This window comes from Protomyctophum bolini (genome assembly GCF_963924005.1).
Source record: "Protomyctophum bolini genome assembly, chromosome: 9".
NCBI lineage: Eukaryota > Metazoa > Chordata > Actinopteri > Myctophiformes > Myctophidae > Protomyctophum > Protomyctophum bolini.
This window is the reverse complement of record NC_137870.1, coordinates 12,228,741-12,253,164: the sequence shown is the minus strand read 5'-3', so window position 1 is coordinate 12,253,164 and position 24,424 is coordinate 12,228,741. Positions and strand designations below refer to the sequence as shown.

At 41.6% G+C, this 24,424-nt stretch overlaps 1 protein-coding gene across 4 annotated transcripts in view; it reads left to right on the top strand.

Annotated features, from left to right (window-relative positions):
• The window catches only part of mark4b (MAP/microtubule affinity-regulating kinase 4b), a 99,762-nt gene that overhangs the window by 55,927 nt on the left and 19,411 nt on the right, over positions 1-24,424 (top strand). For all 4 annotated transcript variants that reach the window (XM_080773064.1, XM_080773065.1, XM_080773063.1 and 1 more), the window contains 10 exons: positions 912-1,109; positions 2,306-2,359; positions 17,921-17,969; positions 18,255-18,320; positions 19,343-19,413; positions 19,685-19,741; positions 20,247-20,483; positions 21,790-21,909; positions 22,289-22,388; positions 22,827-22,936. In XM_080773064.1, coding sequence (XP_080629190.1) covers positions 912-1,109; positions 2,306-2,359; positions 17,921-17,969; positions 18,255-18,320; positions 19,343-19,413; positions 19,685-19,741; positions 20,247-20,483; positions 21,790-21,909; positions 22,289-22,388; positions 22,827-22,936 — 1,062 coding nt within the window. The remainder of the gene's footprint in view (positions 1-911; positions 1,110-2,305; positions 2,360-17,920; positions 17,970-18,254; positions 18,321-19,342; positions 19,414-19,684; positions 19,742-20,246; positions 20,484-21,789; positions 21,910-22,288; positions 22,389-22,826; positions 22,937-24,424) is intronic.

Sequence of the window (24,424 nt, the reverse complement as noted above, 5' to 3'; positions counted from 1 at the left end):
TTATAGTTACAGTGTTACAGTTTGTTACAGTTACAAAATCATGAGAAAAACAACAAAAAACGAATTTGTCTTTTGTTAGTTTCCAGTTGTCATAAACCCATGCCACATGGTTTTAGCCCTGCTTTGCATATATTAATTAATTGGAGTCTAGTCCAAAATATATATATATATAGTCCAAAATATATATTTTAAATGTACAGTATCTGCCATTTATTGGTAAAGAGATTCCTTTTAGTCTACTTAGTTCCTTTTTTCCCTGATCAACCTCCTGCAAGCAGTCAAGGACACATGGAAGTCACGGCCCAAAGTCCCCTTGCTGGATTAGTGAGTATTGGGCAGATCAATGAGGCTATGCCAACTTGCCTCTTTTGTCCCATGTCACGTGTCTCCCACTACTGACCTCACACATGAGAGGAATGCTGGCTTTGTGGGGGGTCATGGGTGACATTTAGGAAGCTGTGCACTTTCCTATGTACACTCACTAGTTTTTCTCTCCATTCAGGAGAGACATTTTGGACACTTTAAAAAATAAATGTTTTAGTTTCTTCACTTCCAATTCCAATTTTGTTTATCTTCTATCCTGTATGAATGTTCTCTCCTTGAACAGTACAGAGAATTATGTGTAGAGCTATTTAACACTTATTTGAACAAAAATACAAAGATGGCCAATGACTATGTAGAAAATACTACCGCAAAGTAGGTTAAAAACGGTTGCCAAACTCTGGTATATTTCTGAGTGGAGCCCTTGATTGTATATTTAGGTTCTTCGAGCTTGAGATGTGACATAACCTCCTCCACCCAACGTTTGTGAGATGGCGGCGCAGGACCTTCTAGCTGTGAGGTGACCACACTACCGACTGTGCCACCGTGCCCCTTGAATAATGAACTCTATCTTTCTTTTTTCTCCTCAGCATACCTCCCTGTCGGCCAGCCGCTCAGAGAAAGGTACCGGTTGGTCGAGCCGGTCGCTGGGTGCACGATGTCGGAACTCCATCGCCTTGTGTTCCGACGAACAGCCTCACATAGGGAACTACCGGTTGCTCAAGACCATTGGCAAGGGCAACTTCGCCAAGGTCAAACTGGCACGCCACATACTGACTGGCAGAGAAGTGAGTCTGGTCTTGTGTGTGTGTGTGTGTGTCAGTGTGTGTGTGCCTACCTATCCACGTCTGTGCGTATCCCCCTGCAACCTTGTGTTGAAACGCATTGTCTGTCGGGGTCATAAAGTCTTGACCTACATTGGCTAAGTTGTTAAGTCCTTGAGGCTCAGTAGACTTTTCATCCCCTGCCTGTTTGCTGGATCATGTGAGCTCTGCTGTCTGTCATAAAGAAAAAAGCATAATGGCCTATATTGTTGGTTTACAGTGCTACTTTGACCTGGCCACAGAACATTGTTAAGTCTATTATATACTACCTGTGTGGTTTCAGTGATGTAAATCAGGTTTTCAATGTAATGGGTCCCGGCCCTGGGACCCAGGGGTGGTCTTTTAGATGGGTCGCATTTTATGAGTCTTACTCCATTACGTTAGGTACATTACTGAGTACAGTATTGCATCCCAGGACCCCCGGAGGGTGACATAATTGCGTCTTTTCTCAATTTAGTGAGTCTAAGGATGCAGGCTATTTGCATCACTGTGGTTTGTTCAGTGGATCCCAGCATGTGTTGACTTTGTTGTCGGATTAGATTTTTAGTAGAGCTCTGAGATGTGTACAAAATCAATTATCACAATTTCCTATTCTGATGGGTGGAATCCTCATTATGTCCAAAACTGTTACATTTCGGGATTAAAATTTTAAAAAATAGCAGATCTACAAGCTTGACACGTGCCGCTTCTCGCCACTTTTCAAGCTTGTAGATCTGGTATTTTTTATACTTTTGTGTGACGCTGTTGTACTGTATGGTCAAGTATAAAGCATTAATTTACGAAAAAACACAATCTTTAAATATGGAGATAAGAGGTTTCTACCCGACAGCAACGATAGCAGATGGTGTTGTGATGTGTGATTCAACCATGGCTGTAGTACTTCCAACTACTGTTCACTACTGCATTCCCACTGAATGTATGTATTCATGTTCAGCAACATTTTATGTTGGATTGTCTACTCTTCAATTTGTCATCAAGTTGACAAAATTTGAAGAGAAAAACAGATCAACCTGGTGTTCAATGGAGGAGAAAAAAACCATAGACTGACGATATTGTTTTCAATATCTGAAATAGGAGTGTAGCACCTTTATTGAAATGCTTCCTGCTATCACAGCCATATGTAGTATGGCTGTGTAATGTCTATCCTTTTCTGTCCTCAGGTTGCAATTAAGATTATCGATAAAACCCAACTCAACCCAACCAGCCTACAGAAGGTAAGTGTGTGTCTGTATCTGTCTAGGACTGTGTGAGAGTGTATGTGAACAAATTATACAGTATAATGTATGTAAATTATCTCAGAACAGAAGGCACATCATTCTCTCACTCTCACACACGCACATGCACACTCTCACTCACACCGAGCCACTACAGGTAAAACAGGTCAGACATGCACAGTGATTGCGATGATGATTTATAGCAGAAGGTTTTATCAGACTGTAGTCTCACTGATACATGTCATGTTTACAGGCTTAGCAAGGGCATTGTTTTGGCACTGGTTGGGAAGTCTTTACTTACAAAAAATGATGATTTAAGAATTTAAGCTTATTGGGTCGCTGCAGTGCTTGTATTATAATGGTGCGTTCATGCAACAGGCTCCAAGTCATTTTAAAAGGAAGCCAGTGGCATGAAACTGCAAAGTGACGCCCAGCACTTGCATGACCGGCATGACGTGCTACAATTGAAAGTATGAGCTGGCTTCAACTTTTTTCATCTGTTTTGTAGTTTTGTTGCATAATTTCCACTTCCAGTCTCTCCCCACAATTCCGGCTCCTTTCCATAAATGGAAGAAAAACTCATTATTGCTGTTAACCGGTTCCCTGCGCTGTGTAAACCCTTTTCACTTGAAAACTGTGGCTTGAGCAACACCTCCAACAACCATTCGGTGACAGTCAGTACAGCAAGCTGGCAGCACTGAGTCGTTTTGTAGGTTTCATTTCCGCTAGTGTGAATGCAGCATGAGTCACTCCAAATAAAATGCTCTATATTACTGCATAGTCAGCTGAAGCTTTTAGCCTAGCGGCTATTAAAAGTGATGACATAACATGTTTTGTTATGCACAGACATAGACATAGAACCATAAGCCAGTCATGTACCAAACACACTGCCCATGGTGTAACTCGGTGGTTCTCAACATTTTATGGACCAGGGCCCACTTGAAAGATCTCAAAAGGGTTAATGTCCGCATGCATTTTCAGTAGCCTTGCATAGCCAGATTAATATCGCTGCATAGATAATATTCCCAGGGGGCGGTTACAAATGTGAAGCTGCTTTTTTCCCCCCTCTGATTGGTCACCAATCAGAGTCAGCAGACCAATCTCCCCAGGGATTTGTTTCCCCTGGCGGCAGATTCATCTGGTTTGGTTTCCAGACTACAGTTTATTGTAATGATCAATCAAACCATTGTATTTCCGGCTTGGATCAGTTGGAACTAACACGGTATAGTTCACAATGCAAACATACTTTTAAAGGTTTTAAAGGAATAAAATAAATATTGTGCTATGTCATTTTTATGTATTTGATTTTTATTGATAATTATCATTACACTCTTAGTGTTATTTTTCCACTCTGGATTTAATCACGGCCAACCAGTGGGCCCGGCCCACAGGTTGAGAACCACTGGCGAAGATGTATTTACTGTACATTGCATCAGGAGTCCTCGTCACTCATGCTGCAGTAACACTAACCTCAACACCTGTTGTTTCCCTTTTAAAACTTGAACTGTCCGAAGGCGTGTGCAGAAACTTTGACCTTTCTGTGGTCATGTGAGCTTCTCAGGAAGCTGTTTTTGGCATGCTCGACACCATCAACAACAAGTCCACCGGATACATCACAGTGCAATAAACTATATGCTAAATTATATTGTTTTCCATACGCAGTCAAATCCTCAGTGTTGATTCGTCCATGTGTAACGCCAAGAGTGTGCAAACATTAATGTACACAGAGTTAAATTAAGACCCAGTATTTTACTGCTGACGAGGTTTAGAATCGGGGAAGCTGTTATTGGTTCCAGCCAGGCCTGGTGTAAACAAGCAGTAAACGTCGGTAACGTGGTGTCTCTAAAGAGAGGGTGGAGTGGTAGACCCTGACCACTGGAACCACCCTGCTGGCCTGTGAATGAATCCCACTAAAACTCCCTTCCTCTCGCTCTCGCCACGTCCTCCTGTTGTCTTAACAAAGAAGGGCCCTGAATGTAGGTTGAGGGGATGCCATGGCCATATTTAAAAAATCTAATGATGTATTAGCAAGCCTTGATTTAAAGTGCACAGAGATAATCTTGTCTGGGCACTATGGCTCTGACCTTTGGCAGTACTCTCTGGGCCTATTGGCCACCTGACACTAGGCTTATTCTGCAATTGCAATCACTGCACGTTCTGGATGTGAATGAAGGGAATGAATCACTACATGTAAATGTTAACTGATGACAGGCTGACAGACAGAGTGTGGGAAAATATCAGGAACTCAAGAATAAGTTAGAGGGGGATCAGGATGATACATACAGGCAGAGTAGGCCTACATAAATTGGGATGATCAGATCACCAAGCATCATATTAGCTCTAATCACTGTGGAAAAATGAAAACACTCCATTGTCCCCATTTTCACCTGCGAAAGCGATGCATTGTGAGCTTGTAGATATGCCATTTTCACTAATTTGGGTCCCTGGGGAATGTCTAATTTGGGCTAAAACGTTTGGGAACCATTGCTGTATGGAATGTCTTATTTGCTTGTAAGCATTGGGTTGTTGGTTATTATGTGTCCTACTGGAACTAACGGGGGCTGTATGCTTGTCTGGTGTAATCAGGGAGATGTGCACTATATACACACACAAATGTACACAGACTGCAGTGCACTCGTTGCTTTAATGAGATTAGTCCCACTGGCACTCCTCTGTGTGTGTGTGTGTGTGTGTGTGTGTGTGTGTGTGTGTGTGTGTGTGTGATAATGAAAATGTTAACAAAGACAGCTGAAAACCGATTCAAACAGTATTCACTATTCAGATTAATTGGTGCATATAATTACCAGTAAGACGCCTGAGGGCGACAGACGACCTGAAACAACATAGCTTCTTAATACGGCACAGTTGAGAAGCAGGAGTTAAAATATTAATCTGGTGGCAGATCGGCGTGTGCACGAATCTGCTTGGGTGACGGCAGACTGGTGGACGAGTGCTGTCGCTTTGGCACGGGATCAACTTTGACCAAAAATGCACAGTGAAAAACGGGTATGGCCCGAGTTCATGGCCATATGTAGTGCGTCTTGAGTGTAGAGGGTTCATGTCAGACTGACATATGAGTGATCATATATGGAGAAGTGATGTCACAATGCGTGACTAGGAGAAGTGATATATATATCTCCATATATGGAGATCTGGGTGACTAGATGTGATGTCACGATGCGTGACCATATGTGGAGGCGTGGGGTGACGGACTGACTGACGGGTTTTACTTTTCATAGTAAACTGCGCCTGCGGTCTCAATCAGTGCAAGTAGTGTACATCTGGTGCAATTTACAACGGTATCACCCAGCTGGCAGTGTAAGTGTTCCCTCAGTACTGGAAATGAACTGACTTTCATCCAATGCAGATTTATGCTTAGTGCATTCAAGGCACATTATTATAAGGCATTATTAAAGTGAAATCGTTTTACTTTAGTGTACACGCGTACAAATTCAGTATGATTAATTGCATGAGTGTGCTGATTTCTCGGTGCATTTGTATTCTAGTGTAAGGTACAGATCTCTTGTATTCACCATGGGCTTGTGTGTGTGTGTGTGTGTGTGTGTGTGTGTGGTGCATGCAAGTGTGTTTGTGCATGTGTCTACACTCTACAGTCTACACCATGGTCAAATATTCACGCCTTTTATTCACATTCACACACAGTTTGTTTGACTGTTCTTGTAGATACAGTAGTGGTAGAATTGGGGTCGACACTGTTGACCAAACTTTTACCTTGCCTGTGGACATGTCTGCTTTATCAGCAGCCATCATCACACACACACACACACACACACACACACACACACACACACACACACACACACACACACACACACACACACACACACACAGCAAGGTTATTGATAGTAACAGCTGCTAACAAGTCCAGGTTATTGACCGTGTCTGGCTTTATATGATGGGACAACATTTCTCTGTCTGGGAAAGAGATATATATATATATATATATATATATTCTTTTCATTTATTTATTAGACTCAATCTACAATGCAGGCCAGTGCCTCACTGTGACTAAAGGCCTATTCATAGTCCAGTTTTCGGTGAAGAGGTGCCGACCGAAACGGTGGTTAGTGGCGTGACGTCATGTTGTAGTTTTCGGTGGTCACCTCTTCGCTGAAAACTGAACAGCAAGAGCCGCTCTTTGCTCATGTTGTACATTTAGCTGGCACCTACCGAATCACACCCGTGTGAAGTGAGGGGGGCTCTTATTGTCTTCAATGTTTGTGTTTACACAAACCAGGAAACACAGGCATAGGAGAGGCTAGCGCCCCTCAAAGATAATGGTAAATAATAAATAAATAGCAGTACAATATAAGTTTCACTAGTAGTTATACCATATATTAAAATGAAATTATCCTTGACCCTGGCCTTAAGTTCATTTCATTATTTCAGTAGAAATTCAGTTCATAGTTTTATTTGATGACCTTGGCATTTGGTAATGTCAAAGCAATGATGAAAATCCAGGCCTGACGTGTGTGTGTGTGTGTGTGTGTGTGTGTGTGTGTGTGTGTGTGTGTGTGTGTGTGTGGTTGTATCGTTCTGTGTGTGAGTGAGTATACAGTGGGATGGTGCTGCAAAGCTCAGTTACGTCTGTCGTGGTCCTGTCCACTCAGCATTATCCTGTGAGCACAGGACATATACATAGTGGTGACTCTCTCTCTCTCTCTCATTGATAGTTTAATGTCCTCTCCCGTCGCCCTGTTCACCAGATCTACTATAATTTTCTTTACTGTAGCTCTGTTCGCCATTGTCTTGTGCACGTTCCTTGCTTTAGCAGCGGCAGTTACAACTCCGTGCATTGACATACAGTATAATTATGTTGTCTGTCCGATGTTGGATACCTCAAGAACGGCAAAGCAGATCGACAAGCTCAAAGCGTGTTGCTTCTCGCTGAGTTTTGAGCTTGTAGATCTGCTACTTTTGATGCTTTTGTGTGGTATGATCAGGTAGGGTAGGGTGTGTGTGTGTGTGTGTGTCCATGTGCGCTCAACCGTGTCACCGGGTATTGCAGTTGTCCGTACTCAAATGGATAGAGACACACGGCCAGTCATTGGTGCGGTTAGGCACCGCTCAAAAACAGTTAGAATATAGAGATACGGTTTTCACACCGGCAGTCCGAAGACCACTATTCCGACGTGCTCAATACTAACCCTAACAGCACGCGGAAGCCATGCAGTTGGGATGGCGGTGCGTCGGAATGCCATTCTGTTCCCAGAGATAAGAGGTTTCTGCCCGACAGCAACATTATGTGACTACAGTACAGATAGCGAGGAGCTTTAATCTGCTTCATGTACACATTTACAAAACGCCTCAATTGAAGCCGTGAGAACTAATTATAGATCGATAGATAGACCTTTATTAAACCCGGATACGGAAATTCAGTTGTAGGTCATTTGTAACCTAGAGTAATTTTTATAATTATAACATGTAAATTTGAATTGGGAATGCTGTCGCCTGTCTTAAGTATTGTGAAGATTAGTATAAATTGGTAGTATTCCTTCCTGTAGCAAAGCAACCAACATAATACACACACACACACACACACACACACAACATAACACTGTGAACATAAGAGCACACAATATTATTGCGTGCTCTTCACAGTGCTGTGTGTGCTATGTTAATCTGTTCGACTATGTAGTCTAGGGCCTCATCCAAAGAAGACTAGTGCAACTTTAAGAATAGAAGGATTCTGTATAGGCAGCCATGTGTGCGTGTGTATGTGTGTGCGTGCGCGCCCCTACCTCATCCAGGCCCCTCAGCCACTAGGTGAATTCCAGACAGGCAAACAAAAGGGACAGCCGAGTCGGGAGGGGGGTCTGGTGCAGTGGGCTCTGGTGCAGTGGGCTCTGTGGGGCCTTTTGAGGGCCGTGGCACTGGAACAGGACCCTGAGAAAGACAAGACACTGAACAGAACCAAAGAGTACAGACTGTGTGTGCGTGTGTGTTTGTGTGCCACATGGAACAAGTGGATAAACTCAGACAGACTTGGTCTCTTGAATTGTTTTTCTGTGTGTGAGTGGTTCCATTTTGTGTGTTACTATCGTGTGTGTGTGTGTGTGTGTGTGTGTGTGTGTGTGTGTGTGTGTGGGTGTGGGTGTGTGTGTGTGGGTGTGGGTGGGTGTGTGTGTGTGTGTGTGTGTGTGTGGTTGCCACCGAGGGCATTGTTGTCATTGTGTAAAGTGTATAATTAGTCAATAGAGGAACAGCAGGATGCAAGCCCACAAGGTTTTTCCAACACGTTTGGTCTTCAAAGGAACAAGCAAAGAACAGACAGAAGTACATCTCTCTCTCTCACACCCTTCATCCTCACACACAGTAAAATCATCAGTTGAAGAGTAATTAGGGACCTAAAGTGTTAAATCAACACTAAAGGGTTTTACTATGCACCCTCTCTGCCTCCTATTGCCCTGTTTAACTGTCTCTCCATCTCCTGCCCTTGCTCTGCTTTCCTCTCCCCCTTTCTCTCTCTTAACCCCCTTATGGCTATTGACGTAATTAATCAATAAACCCCTTATGGCTATTGACGTAATTGACATAATCGTTTAATCCCCCGTAATCGGCAGCTTAATATAACAATATGTAGCAACTTTTAGCTTGTTTGGCTAACGGCCGATGTAATCTACCTAAAACTGTCCGAAATCGCGCGCAGTCTTTATGTGCATCGCTGCATAAATGTGATATTTTGGGCTTGATTAGAGATTAATAATTTGACTTGGTTATTAAAATAAACAATGATCGCTTAGCATCCCGGACATCTGATAGTGCTGCACAGTCCAAAGCTAGTACCGGATGCTATTGTTCCTTAAACCGGAAGTGATATCGCCAGATTCGCTCTATTTGGTCAAAATCGGCATAATGGTGACATTACTGCCACCATCAGGACTGAGTGTCTAATACTATAGGATTGCCGTTCTATTGGCATTAAAATGACGAAGTAAACATATGAATAATGCAGGCGGAAGATATGAAAATCCGGCTTTGTCGCGGACATCGTGACGAGGCTGATGCGTTATGATGACGTAACCTGGAATCTACCTATAACTGGCTTGCAAGGGCTTCTGGGAAACTGACTCCAATGCAAAGTGAACGAGGGGATATGGACAATCTCGGCTCGCATTGCTCTTTGTTTGTGAGGCGCATCGCGGAAGTGGCATATGTGTCGGCAGGCTAAAGAACGATGGGACTATTTTCAGCCAGATAATCATGATATGGAGCTAGAATTATGACGCATTGACTCTCCAAAGGTAACTGTAAACCTTGGCAGCGACTGTAACTTCTTAGAATGTTAATGACGGACAATAGAGGAACTGTCAGCCCGTATTTAATTTCACTAATTCAATAAAGTGGAGACAGACTTGTTGTTTATTTATTTTGCTTATCTAGGTCAGACAGAGATGGACTCCAGCTACTGTTCATCAATGATTCATCTTCTGTCATTGACAGGCCCTATAGCGGCTCCCATTACTGCTATAGGGAGATACACTACTTGGTATACACACTGTTTCCCAAACAGTGGGTTGGGACTTGGGAGTGGGACTCTGGACCCATTTGTGGGTCACAGACCAATCTTTATGGGTCACGACTCACGTAAAAATCCCATTTTCTTTTCCTAGATATAGATAGATTTCAATAGAAATGTAAAATAATTTTATACATTTTAAAACAAACAAATCTAAGAAATTCCGTATTCTTTTTTTTAATACTTAAGAAGTAGTGAAAATAACTAATGCTTGTAGATCTGATATTTTCACAAGTTTGGGCAAACGTCTAATCTCTCTTTTGGGTCTCGACCTGAAAAGTTTGGGAACCACTGACTAGTAAATGCAGATAGGCACCCAGTGATGGTCGAATAATCAAATATTTGTTATTAATAAATAATAATTTAGTTTGATTTTGGTCAGTCATGCACAACAACACCCTATTATACACACATTCAGATTTTACTTTTATATTAAAATTATAAAGCAATAATTCTGAAGTAACTACTAAGAGGCCGTGTCCTTCAGAATTGTCACTTTGAGCCAGCTTGTCACTTTTAAGAACTATAGTTCAAAAAGGACACTAGAGATGTTGACAACACAGTTCACTGTATGTGCCTTGGAGGGGTCGGCTGTCGTTTTCACTTATACAACATGTTAAAGATTGGGGACAGTGACAGAATGGAGACATGCACGGTAACAGAGCAATATAGCTGTAGTTGAATCGGGTCATACATCGCGGGCTAATTTCATAGCACACAGACTCATTCACACACAGACTATACACGCACACAAACACTGGCTTATTCACTGGGGTTACTCAAATGTGGGTGGGGCTGTGTGTGTGTGTGTGTGTGTGTGTGTGTGTCGCTCTCTAACTGAGTAGGAGTTTGGATATTTGAATCTGTGGGTTAGAAGTATTTATCCAATGTACAGCTCTCTCTCTCTCTGTCCCCTCTGTTACTTTCTCCTCTTTTTCTCTCTCTGTATTTGTTTATTTATACTGTGTGTGTGTGTGTGTGTGTGTGTGTGTGTGGGGGTGAGAGAAAGCTTGGACACAAGGCTGGGATTAACAGGTCAGATGTCGGGACGACTCGGGAGACTGGACAGCCAAACACATTTAGCAAACACAGTCCAGTGCAGCAACACTCTCTTAAGCTGCTTTGTGTTAATACTCATTCATAACTCAGCAGGTCAGAGCCCACGCTAGACGTGCAACATGAGTTCACGCTTTGTGGTCTATTAACACAGAACAAATACACAGACATTGATTGATAAATTGCTGCCTCACCTGGGGGAGAAGAGTGAATTGATTGGAGAAAATCAAAGGTGATTGAATTACCTGGATGGAAGAGATAAATGCTCCGTCTCATACTACATTGATTAGTAATGACTGGGTGGAAGAGACAGCCAGCAGATAGGTGATGGTTGCATCATTCACAGTCAGGAGGATCTTCTAAACCAGAGGTTCCCAACCACTGGTACGTGTACCACTAGTGGTACTTGAGCCCCCCTCTGGTGTTGCACAGTGGAGTCGCCCAAAAAAGGAGAAAAAAGACAAAAGTGGAATGAAATATTTATATTGCTACAGGTAGTTTTCCTGCAATTTGTTGAACTAGGCTATCCAGCCGTGCCGAAATGGGCATGACAGCACACCTAGCCGTTAATAGAAGATTTGAGAACGATTTAAGAAGTATGGACTGTATATAAATATTTTCAAAATTGCAGATGTACATTGTACAAAATGTTCAAGCTTGCAGCGCTCACACAAAGTAACGCACTGTGAGCTTTTAGATCTGCTATTTGTTGAATAACCAACATAATTTTAAAGTGGTTAAAATTATTGTGATGTTATGTTAACTACATTTGCTTTGGCCCCCTGGAACCCACCCCAAGGACCCCTGGGGGTCCCCAGACTCCATTTTGAGAAGCAATGTTATAAACAGCCGTGTGAACTAAACTCACTGAAGTGGGTGTAGGCAAGATTAACCCATTTTGGGCTGGAACCCCTTTTGGTGTTAGCATCATGTTATGCTCAGTCGGTAGAGCACACACCTCTTGACCACAAGGTCATGGGTTCGATCCAACTCTGCGAATGAGTAGCACGGTTTGGGTGTGGCATGTTGTGCGGTAAGTACTGGGAACTGATGGTAGGATTGCGCTCCACCTCAGCCATCCATCACCCAGTGACAGTGGTTCCCAAACTTCTCAGCTCGTGACCCAAAAGGGAGATTATATGTTTGCGAGCGACCCAAACTAGTGAAAATAGCAGATCTACAAGCGCACCGGGCATCGTGTCACTTTGCGCCGTGTTGCGAGCTTGTAGATATTCGGATATTTTCACTGCTTCTTAATTATCATTATTTTATTTATTGAATTTCTTAGATTTGTTTTGTTTGTTTTGTTTGTTGTATCAAAAATATATGTAGGAAAAGACCCATAATTTTTATTTTATCTGTCCAACTTTCAAAGGAAATCATATGAATGAGTCCCCCCCCCCCACAAATATTTTGTGCCATCCCTTCCCCATACAAGATTTGTAAAATATTCAAAAATTACCATTTTATTTTAGCTATTTTTCCCGTAGGCTTGGTTTCATAGACCTGGTTGCTTAGTTATCTCGTCAAATCTGGCAACACTGGTTATATGACTTGCCACAAGCACCTGGGGTGCAGCAGAGCCTGGTACAGGGATTAGTCCCCTGGTTGGCATGGCAACTGTGATGCGAGGCTGTCGCCACAGGAGACAACTCGAAAGTGATTTAGAAGGAGGGTGAACAGAACAATATGACTGTTTTAAAAGGGTACATTTTATTTTATTTTGCTGTGTACTAAAGAGGACCGGCAAAACGAAGCAACAGGCGTTTAACATGTCGTTTACCATGATTCATCGGTGGCCATTTTACTTTATTACTGGGTGGCGTTTGAGTGACGCCAGGCTTATATTCAGACCTTTGTCAAATGCCATCCTCTCCAATATATGAAAACAAGAAGAAATCTCAAAAAAATAACTGAAGGATTTTGGGAGAAAGTGTGACGAAAGATTAGAATGTGCTAGGTGGGTATAAGTGAAGTGAAGAAGAGAGATGGTCTATATAGATAATTATATACATTACAAACTAAATGTGTTTTGGTACATGCACGAATCAAAATATACAGCACAGCATATACTGATAACCTTTTCAATAGTCATGAACTGATTTTGACTACATGTACACTTGTACAGTATGATTCAGTACTGTACATGTACATGGACCAAGAGTCGGGATGAAAATGTGAATGCGATGGTGAAAGATGAAATGAGAGGTGGGGAAGGTAGAAAAGAGGAGATGAGTAAGTATGTAGTGGAGAAAGATGGGGTGGAGTGTAAAGGAGAGAGCGAGGGGAGAGGGGGAGGAGAGGCTTATGTGATTATTCTCTTTAAAGCTCAGGTGAACAGCTGATGCACACTTCTTTAAATTGAATTACACACTCCCCTAAGGGGGGGGGGGGGCGTGTGTGTGTGTGTGTGTGTGTGTGTGTGTGTGTGTGAGTGACCATGGGTGCATGTTTTACATGCATGTTCTTAAATGTATACCAATTTTTACTGCTGCATGCTCAAATGTGAATCTCGATTTTCCTCCACAAGAATTGAGATCACAATTCTCACTTTAGTCTGTATTTGCTGAACATTTCTACATTTGAATTGTGACAACGGGAGCCTACTACTGTGGCTTTAAACGGACAACATCAAACTCTCTTAACCCATTTTTGGCGGGAACCCCATTTGGTGATTTAAACATTATGTTATAATTTAGCTATTGAAAAATAGCAGATCTTGTAGGTCTGCTATTTTTTTTTTATCGTAAAAATATGGCGCAAATCTTTCAATATATATTCTTTCAAAGTGAATGTTTTTAACTCGGGTCTAAATGGGTTAAAGTCTCTTTCTTGTATAGCAAAAACATAAGAGTAACTAAAATGAATTGGACAGCCAACTAGTGCTCAAATTTAGAATGTGTCTGAATCTGTCTTTTGTTTTATCGTGTGTGCGCTCTGTACATTATCTGTGTGTCAGCACATTATATGACCATTCCCACTGGGAATTGGATCATGCAAACTAGATGGGATTGAAAAAGTGTCTAAGAATGGGTTTCTTCAGTGGCTGAAGAATATTCGGTATAAGGGTGAAGGAAAATTGATTTATGTACATAGCAATTCTTGGGGGGGGGGGGTGTATATATATAGTTTCAATGTTCTCCTTTGCAACTAGGCCTACGTATTCCAATTTTATTTATATAATAGCATTTTCCTTTAGTTGAACGTTTTCTTTTAGTATTTTTAGTTTCTTTTACGAACGATTTATTCTCTCAGTCACTGAGTATAATATAAATAATAATAATAAAGCTTTATTTGTATAGCACCTTTAAGAACAGGGTCACGTTCAAGTGTCAAGTGCTTAACAGAAAGAAACATAAAACGTAGCATAGATCAAATAACACAGCAGACATCAAATACGGTAGGCACAAAATACAATAAAACACAACGGAATATAACTATAAATAGTTACAAAATCACATGGGTAAGGGGTGAAAAGCAGCTTTGTAAAATTGGCCTGGTCGCCTACAGTTGTTTTTCAACCTGATTTTATGGTAAGAAGGGCCTTGCCAGATGATCTTAGCTCGCCAGCTGGCTCGCATGGGTCAAGTATGTCTGAAATGTACGATGGAGCAAGGCCGGACCTAGCTTTGAAGGGGATAATATGCGAAGGATGATAGCTGCTTTCCTCACCGTTAACGTTAATGCACTTGCACGATCTACAGTTAACATAAAACTCCATGACACTGTTATTGCGCAACATTTCAACCGGAAGCACTATGATGAAAAATACATCATCATTTGTGGCCGGTCGAGCTTCTAGTTATTGCAATCGGTAGATATGTTAAAACTGCATAATCTTACACACACTTTATACTGATTTCATGCCCTCATTTGCCACACCGCCTTTCTTAATGCACAGTGGACAGGACTCGAGTAGATCCAGAATCCACCAAAATCAAGAATACATTATTCATCAGTTGAAGTACTGTAACAATAATGACCACAACACAGTTTATTTTATAGTCCTAAATCACGCCACGGTAGCTAGTAGCTACAGTACAGTGATTAACTAAGGTCGCTAAACTGATGCATCAGACAAACAGAAAAATACATGTACAGTATTCAGCTGTGATCTGTTTTCATATGCAAGTGTGGAAAACCTGTTTGAATACCAGTGTGTGTTGTATAATTAAAAATCACACCTGTGTGAAGTGAGGGGCGCTCTTGTCATCGTACATCATCTCATTCCGGCCAATCACAATTTGCGTCCCCACTTTTGTCTTCAATGTTTGTGTTTACACACTTTTGTCTTCAATGTTTGTGTTTACACAGACCCTCAAAGACATACAGAGCAGCTGTGCTGTACTACATGTCCCAGCTCAAGTCACTCAGTCACGCTACATTCCGGGGATATGGTGTGTGTGTGTGTGTGTGTGTGTGTGTGTGCTCGCGAGAACATGTGCATTTGTGTATTGCAGCTAAACTGGTCTTTTCCACATCACGGCCCAGTGAAAACCTGGAATCTGTCTCTTGTGACGTCTATGAAAAGACACACGAACACACACCCACACATATGTGAACACACACACAAACGCATAATAACACACACAAACTCGGTGCCTCAGGATACTGTGAAAGTTATGTCACCATTACACTGCTGTTACTTCAGCATGAGGAAGTAAATTCTTGGTAAACATAGTGTAGTATGACCAGGGCATTTAAAGACAGGCTCACAGAGTAATGATTAAGTAACTATTATGTCATTCCCTATTATAACTATTAGTTGTGATATTACTCTACCTGTGTCAATCCTGTTGAACTTCCAAAAAAAAATTTCACCAACTCTTTAAAGGAGAATTCCGGAGTAGCCTGAAGTTAATATGTCCAATAACGAGTGGTACAATATTGGATAACATCCAGACATCTCAGCGCAGCTCAGACTGGGTGCGCTTGGGTCTCTTTCACCTTTACAGAGGCCCAGTTATTACTGGAACTCAATATTCTATCTTCGACTGAGCTTATTTATACTGGTGATTTAGTATTCACACGTGCTCGAGCATACTGTACCCGCTTCTTCATACATCATTCATAATTTATTATTCCTCTTAAAGACATCTCCATAACACTTACGTTTTATAAAATAAAATAAATAATCGTTCTGTTACGTTCAGGTTGTCTCAGAGCCATGCGTGTACCAATGTGCAAGCATGGACGGTACACATCAGTGCACATTGATACACCTGAATCTAACTCACCCATTTATTGATTGGCTAAGCAACTACCAATGTTTTCACCCTTGTAGTATTTATTTATTTTTAACATGAAATGGAAAACACACTACAAAGTCAGCCTAGGATTTCATGAAGTCAGATTTGTTCAATAATATGAATAGAATTATGATTGTGGCTTTATAAAGCTATAGAAACACACACACACACACACACACACACACACACACACACTCTGTCTGCCTCTCCCCTTGTCAGTCTCGTTTTCTATTTCTATCTTCATTTCCTGTAAATAAATACTCCTTCCTTGCATCCTTGCGAGTTGCGACACACAGACTAGACTGCTTGTTCCCTGTGCAACACACACACACACACACACACACACACACACACACACACACACACAGAGTTTCTTCTCTGAACACTATGAACGTACTCACACAAATGAGCATTGTCACTGTATTGTATTTTCCTTGACTTTGGCAGCACATACTGTAGGCCTAACTCAGAACTCAGCCAAAGTCAATTTTGATTACATTCCCCTCTAAAGAGGCACTTGGCCTCTCGCTTCCCTGTGTATTTATTTTTTCATTTATTTTATAAAAGTACATTAACTAATTAACGAGTGAAGCTATCAGAGCAGCTGTATGAGCCAGCTGTCTGGAGCTCTGCGATGGATGGATGGGGTGTGGGAGGCTGGGGGAGATCGTAGCCAGGGGAGAAGGCCCTACTGTCTGGCTCCGTCTAGTCAGGGCTAGTCAGTCCCGCCCCCTTTCATGACAACGCCAGGCCCAGGAAATAATTCCCAATGCATTTTTCCCATAGATATTTTAAAAAGTATTTATTTAAAGACCAAGAAGAAAAACAAGAAAAACAATTTCTTCTTCTTTCTAATTCAGTTCGGCCCGATTTTGTTTTGTTTGTTGTCATGATTTCTCACAACTCGAGTTGGCTTTGTACGACACTTAAAAGGTCTTTCCTGGGCCCTGGTAGGGGGCATCATTTATGAAATGGTGCTAAAAAAAAACATTTGTTTGAATGGCTGAACAGAGATAATTTTCATTTTAAAATGACATTTTAAAATGAAAACTGATTTGTGACCTAAATGTAAGTGGGCTGGTGGTGGGGCAGGGGGTGTAGATTAGAAGGAGGGAGGGTATAGTGTTGGATAAAGGCAGCAGGGGAGAGGAGCAAGGCTTATGGTGGTTTTATGTGCCAGACTTGGGGTCAGTTATTGTTACAATCAATGTTCGGTCACTGAGTTCACGACGTGAAATTGCACTCATACATTGATCTTTGAAAACCGGATATTATAATATGTAATTATGTGTATATTTGACTTATTTTATTTGAGTGACTAGAAGGTGAATTTGGCCTAGCCCTATGTGGCAGCTGATCCGCATGGTGTGATGGTTGGGCAAATGCTGTGGCAACTCACAAACAAATTTAATTCTGTCTCTCCATCTCACATGCGCGCGCACACATGCACACACTCTCTCTCTCTCTATTAGTGTCCTGTGCTGTGCCGTTTTGTACCTGTGCTGTCACAGTCCCATACGTGTATGTTGTTCCATAATGCCATCCACAGACTTTGGTTTCGTATGGGCTCATAGAGATTTGCGTCATTCATTGTACTTTTTCTTTCTACCCATAAAATAGATGCATATTATGTGATATACTCTGAGATGCAATGTGACGTGTGTGGTTTACGTCAATGTTGCAGTGCTTTCACCATCTCATTTTCTATGGTTTCAGCTCTTTCGAGAGGTACGCATCATGAAGGGCCTAAACCATCCCAACATAGGTGAGCTACTGTGTGTGTGTGTGTGTGTGTGTGTGTGTGTGTGTGTGTGTGTGTAAAACTATACACAAATATACATTTCAAGTGTGTGTGTGTGTGTGTGTGTGTGTGTGTGTGTGTGTGTGCGGTTTGTTGGCTGTATATGTGTCTGTATTGTACTGGACACCATTATACCTCTATATGTTATATTATTATATACTATATCCTCTTTGTCTGTTACAGTCCACCTGTTCCATTCCATTCCATATGTTATATTATTATATACTATATCCTCTTTGTCTGTTACAGTCCACCTGTTTGAGGTGATTGAAACAGAAAAGACTCTCTACCTGGTCATGGAGTATGCCAGTGGAGGTGAGTGATACCATCATCGTCGCTTGCTCTTTTCGTCTAATGGTTCAGACCAAAGATTTGCAGATCTGAACGTGAATCTGTGAGCTTGTGTTTACCATGGAATCTTCCCTTTCAATCACTTCGTGCCGAGCTATGAGCTTATAGATCTGCTATTTTGGGGAGAATTGTGAAAATGTGTGCAAAACTTTTGCACACTAATGTATTTTTTAGATGGCGGTCCGCAGCCGAATTACATATAATCTGGGGGGGGTCCTTGACATGAAGATTGAGAAGTGTATATATTGTGTACATTTTCTGAATGAATAGAGGGTATGCGCGTGACATCATCATCAAACCAGGAAGTTATGCAGGAAGGCCAACTGAGTGGCAAAAATCTACTTTCTGCCCATACATCCAAACGGAAAAGTCATATCTGATTGCATTAAACAACATTAAACAATGTTAAACTCACTTTGCCTGTTGCTTTGCCACTCGGTGTGCCATTCAGGCATTCACTTTAAGAATGCGCATACCCTCTATTGTAAGTGAGCATTCACCCTTAGATCCTCTAGTCTACTTCTCTGTGCTGTTCCATGATTTCCATCCCTCTCTCCCTTTTCCCATGCTCCTCACCTCCTCTATTTTTACCATTCGACATCTTTGTTTTTCTTTCTTTTCTGCCCTTCATCCCTAATCCCCCTCCCCCCATACCGTCTCTCTCTGTGGTCTATGAGCTCTCGTCTGTGTCTGTTCAGTCCTAATAAGGAGGAGCTAGCCGGTAACTCTGCTGAACTTGACCTCAGCCACTCGTTCCACTATTTGCGTCTCTTCATCAAGAAGCGCACGCACACACTCACACACACACACGCACGCGCGCACGCTCTCTCTCTCTCACACACACACACACACACACACACACAATGCATGTGTGCATACATAAGAATGTTTATTCATTTCAGGCAGATACTTTAATTCTTTCATACCAGAGAACACTGCCTCACCAGGCAGGAGTGTGTGTCTCACCACTTTGGTCTGTCTTGCAGGGGAAGTGTTCGACTACCTCGTGTCTCATGGTAGAATGAAGGAGAAGGAGGCCAGAGCCAAGTTCAGACAGGTCAGTTTTAAAGCTCTGAGTCTGAAGCAGTGTGGCGCCCCCTGTGGACATGCAATATATACCAAATACTGTGGATGTCATATTTGCAATATTGAATCATTTGTTTCCCCACTAATTGCCTGTGTGGTATGTTGTGGTGATTTTAGTTTTATTTATTTTTATTTTTACTGTAAATGCAAATGAAATTTCTGTAATAAAGATTAAGATATTTACTTTGTTTACATAGTAATTTACTGGAAACATTTAGTTTGTTTTGCTTAATTCTTTCTAGATTGTATCGGCAGTCCACTACTGTCATCAGAAGAACATTGTTCATAGAGACTTGAAGGTAAATGTGGGATTCTGATTACTCTTGGGTGAAATAGCATTTGTCAGTAATTGTTGTTTGTTTTAAAACTCATAGTAATGGAGAAGTTAAATTGTTAAATCACAGCTAAGTTTGTCTTTGAAATGCTTTATTAACAATGGAAGACGGGTGGAAGGTTTTGAATAGCAACGTACCCAAAGTTATTGTGATTATTTACAATGGTGTGTATCTTTCAACCTCATCTCTTAAAACCTTCAATCTGGGGAAGCATCTACCGTATGTTATTTTAGATTTTAGATATATATCTCTGTCCAAAGCGCTTTTTAATACTTTTTAACCAACACACAGACATAACGGGTCTTAAATAGCATTGATTAATGACAAAAAAAAAAAAAAAAAAAGCTCAAACATGGGAGTTAGGTGCTTTCCTCCCGACCGCAACGAATATAGCAACTTAAGTTTTGGATTTAGATGGCATTTTTAGAATGGAATATAGAACTGCCTTTTTCACATGCGTCTTCTGCAGGCGGAGAACTTGCTACTCGATGCCGACGCCAACATCAAGATAGCCGACTTTGGCTTCAGTAACGAGTTCACCATGGGGAGCAAGCTGGACACCTTCTGTGGCTCCCCTCCCTACGCTGCCCCGGAGCTCTTCCAGGGCAAGAAGTATGACGGGCCCGAGGTGGACATCTGGAGCCTGGGGGTCATCCTGTACACGCTGGTCAGCGGCTCGCTGCCGTTCGACGGACAGAACCTTAAGGTGGGTGTGAGGATATGTGTGTGGAGGAGGTGTTGGGTCGTTCTCAATCTGTGGGCCGGCTGGTGCCGCAAGGGTATTGCAAAGTGGTCCCCCAAATAATTGGCAAAACACAAGATTTTGATGATAATATATATAACATTGATATTAAAAAGTAATACTTAAAATATACTATGTTCCATTGATGCACGGTGGAACACAATCGATTGGTTCATCATTAAAATAAACATGCTGTGAAAATACACACAGTCGACTCCATGACTACTTAAGTGATCAGATCTGGGTGGACAGCAAATTAAATGCTTTCAATATTTTTCAGATTGATCTAGAAAAGGCCACTGCCAATGTTCCCACTAACGTGCCCATGTGCGCACGCGCACTGCTCAGGAGTGTGCCGCGCAGAACACATCTATGTAGTGCACATTAATAGTTTGTATTTCAGTTGCAAATTTATTTTGTTACTCTGTCTGCTTGCCTACCCCCGCTTTGCATAGACCAGACATATTTTAATTAATTGCGCGCACACACACACGTGCGAGCGCACACACTGTTAACAGAGAGAGCTTAGCCCACATGCTGCCACCCGATCGGACCTGCTGAAGAATGTTTCCCATCACCGTCCTAAAACACTGTTTTGTCCAATGCGCAACAGCTTTGGCACTGGCTACGCCTGTATCAAAGCAAACGTGTGTACTTTTACGTCACGTATGGAAAGCGACTGAAAAATACTATCTTCTATCTACCAGTAAGACGCCTGAGGGCGAGAAGCGACCTCTTTAGGGCGAGGTCGCACGCATCCGCCTGGGTAACAGCATGGGGACATGTATTTCCAAGTAGGCCAGTGCCCAATGGGCACCGCTCTAGTATAATTAAAGACATGCATGGTTCCCCTGTGTACAGCAGAGATAATGCGCTCCAGGTACAAACTAAAAACGACACCATTTCCACTATGAAGCTGGACATTCACTTTCTATTTATGTTGACTGTAGCCATCTCCAGAGTCCTGCAATGTCCAACAATGAAGGAGAGAGAATCTCATCTCTCATTAGTCCACATCCCTACAAGGCAGTTTATTAAAAGTAATCTAACCGTTATTACTTATTCTGTAATTAGATTAGAATAAGCCATAGCATGTCATGAAAGCAGTGTACATGTGCACTCATAATATGTTGCTCTGCATTTCAAGGTACGCTCAGAAGGTTGGAGTGTTGTTTGCTCAGACCGTTAAATTATTAGAGGGAACATTGGCCACTGAGAAAAAAGAAAACTCACCCGCTTTTCTTATTAATGTTTGTTGGTGTTTATTTAGGAACTACGGGAGCGTGTTCTGCGAGGGAAATACCGCGTGCCCTTCTACATGTCCACAGACTGTGAGGGCATCCTACGGCGATTCCTGGTGCTCAACCCCACCAAACGCTGCACCCTGGAGGTGAGGGGAACTACATATACAGTACATAAATATGAAGGCTTCCTTCAGAACACGTTTGGAAAAGCGATTATAATATGAAATTCAATGGTAGATTAAAATACTGATGATTCAATTATTTTCTAAATCATTTTGTCAACACTGGCTGTGAGCTGTTGGTTTAAAATGTGTTTATTCAAGGTGGTTTATACTTCCAACAACTATTTTTGTGACAAATAGTTGTTGGATATTTGCTCATGAAAGTTTATGTACTCTATTTTCAAAATATGTAGTTGATGACATTTTAACCTGTCTCCTCATGTCTCCCCTTCATGCCTGTATTTAATCTGGCACGTTGTGATCATTAAACCTTACTGTCCTTCATCCTGTGTCTTCTCTTCAGCAAATTATGAAGGACAAGTGGATAAATGTAGGCTATGACGGAGAGGACCTTAAGCCCCATGCAGAGCCTGTGGAAGACCACAATGATGCCAGCCGCATTGGTGAGAACACTGCAATTCCCAGAATGCAATAAGTTCCCATGTTGTTTCACTAGCTCATGTTAAAGGCCTGTGTATTATAAATCATGCAGACTTTTGGAATAGCAGCATTCCAGCGCATGTTTCTTTTCTTTCCATTTAAACTATTGTACACATTAACATATATGTAGTTATTATATGTTTAATTTGTTTATACATATACATATATGCACACATGTATATCATATTTACATGTAGGACCCTTGCACACAGCACTTTCAAAAGCACCTCTAAGTGAGGAACAACATATTTTCAGATGGGCCAAATACAGCTAATTCTGGAGGTCCTTGACATGGAAAAGGTTGAGCACCACTGACATGGGGTTTTCCAAAAACCGTTAGGATTGTAGAATTGCCCTGTGGTCTAAATGGGTCAATGAAGTCTGTTGTCTCTCCACTCCAGATATCATGGTTGGCATGGGCTACACCAGAGATGATATCAAAGACGCCCTGACTACTCAGAAATACAACGAGGTCACCGCCACATACCTGCTGCTTGGGCGCAAGAATGAGGTCAGATATTCAGTCTAATTGGCTTGTTATTGGTCCTCACATTTCACCACTGTGTCTCTTTGGTTTGGTTTGTGTCTTTGTTAACCGCCACAGCGCCATCTGGTGGTTGGCTCAGAGCGCCGTCCATTCATTTTCAATGGTCTACATCTTTAGTTTGAAAGACGATTTGGCCTGAAACTGCGAGTCAGGGAGTAAAAATCTGCTATGCAACATCATGTCCCGAGATTTTAATTTAATCCACCCAAAACATACTTTTTGTAAGCGAGGATCATATCGTTGAAACTTTAGAGAAATGAACCGCAAATCAAGCTTGTTTTGACCCAAAAAGAAAAATCTGAGATTCTAAAAACTGTGTACAGGACACAGTTGTGAACTGTAATCAAATGATATTAAAAAAGGTGATCCAGGCGCCGAGTGAGAATTAATTATGAGCTTGGTATACACCACGCACATTTTTTTAGTAGCTGATTGATACATTACTTTGTTATGTCTCTATAAATAAGTCGTACTGGAGGTGGAAACCCAATTTGTTGAAGCCTAGTAAGTAATATGAATGTAAATTAAAAAATATATTTTAAAACATTTTTACTTGGTTAACACCATGTTGTGATTAGGGTTGGGATTCGTTAGGATTTTAACGGTTCCGAATCCTTCCCGGATCCCTCTTAACGGTTCCGGTTCCTAACGGTTCCCTTAACGGATCCCAATATAATTTTTTCCCCTTTTTTTCTGACATAGATTATGCTTATATTATAACTAACCTAACCAAGTACATAATAAACACAAATTCATTAATTCAATTATTGAAAATGCTCTTTACAATTATGAGGTGGCACTATTATTTTAATTTCACCACCACCAGCTAGCCACCACAACAATATCATTGTTGCAATTTGTACTGTATATTGCAATTTGTACTGTATAGTAAATATACAGTACATAATCAATCTATGGAGGTATATGCACCTAAACGCTGGGCTCAACAGTCACGCGATTAATTTAGAGACAAATCAAAAGCATTGATAGTGATATTTAACGTGATTCATATAATATCAGGCAGAATCAGAGTCATTGGCGGTCTAAATTAACACCATTAACAACAGTTGTAGGCTACAACACGCCTAATGAAAAGCTCTGTAGAAGTTTAGTAGTTTTTATTTTCTATTACGTTACTAGCCTGGGGAAAGTGAACGAGCCTTGCATCATCCTCGTCCCCCGCCGGCTGTGGTGGAGCTGCGGGGAGTGCAGGCACGGCTTTCCGCATGGCTCTCAAACGCGATGTGCCTACTGTAGATTATTCTCGTGAGTTGTGGACTCGTGTAGACATATTGATTTTGAGAACGCGTGGACGTGGTGCAACTGGTAGCCTACAAGTTGCAACAACCTTTGCAGGGAACTATAGCATCGCATTTATTGCACGTTGCGTGCTCAGCCTCAGTCATTTCCCTCTCTGTTAACCACACTATGGAGATCTCTTCGACATACTGT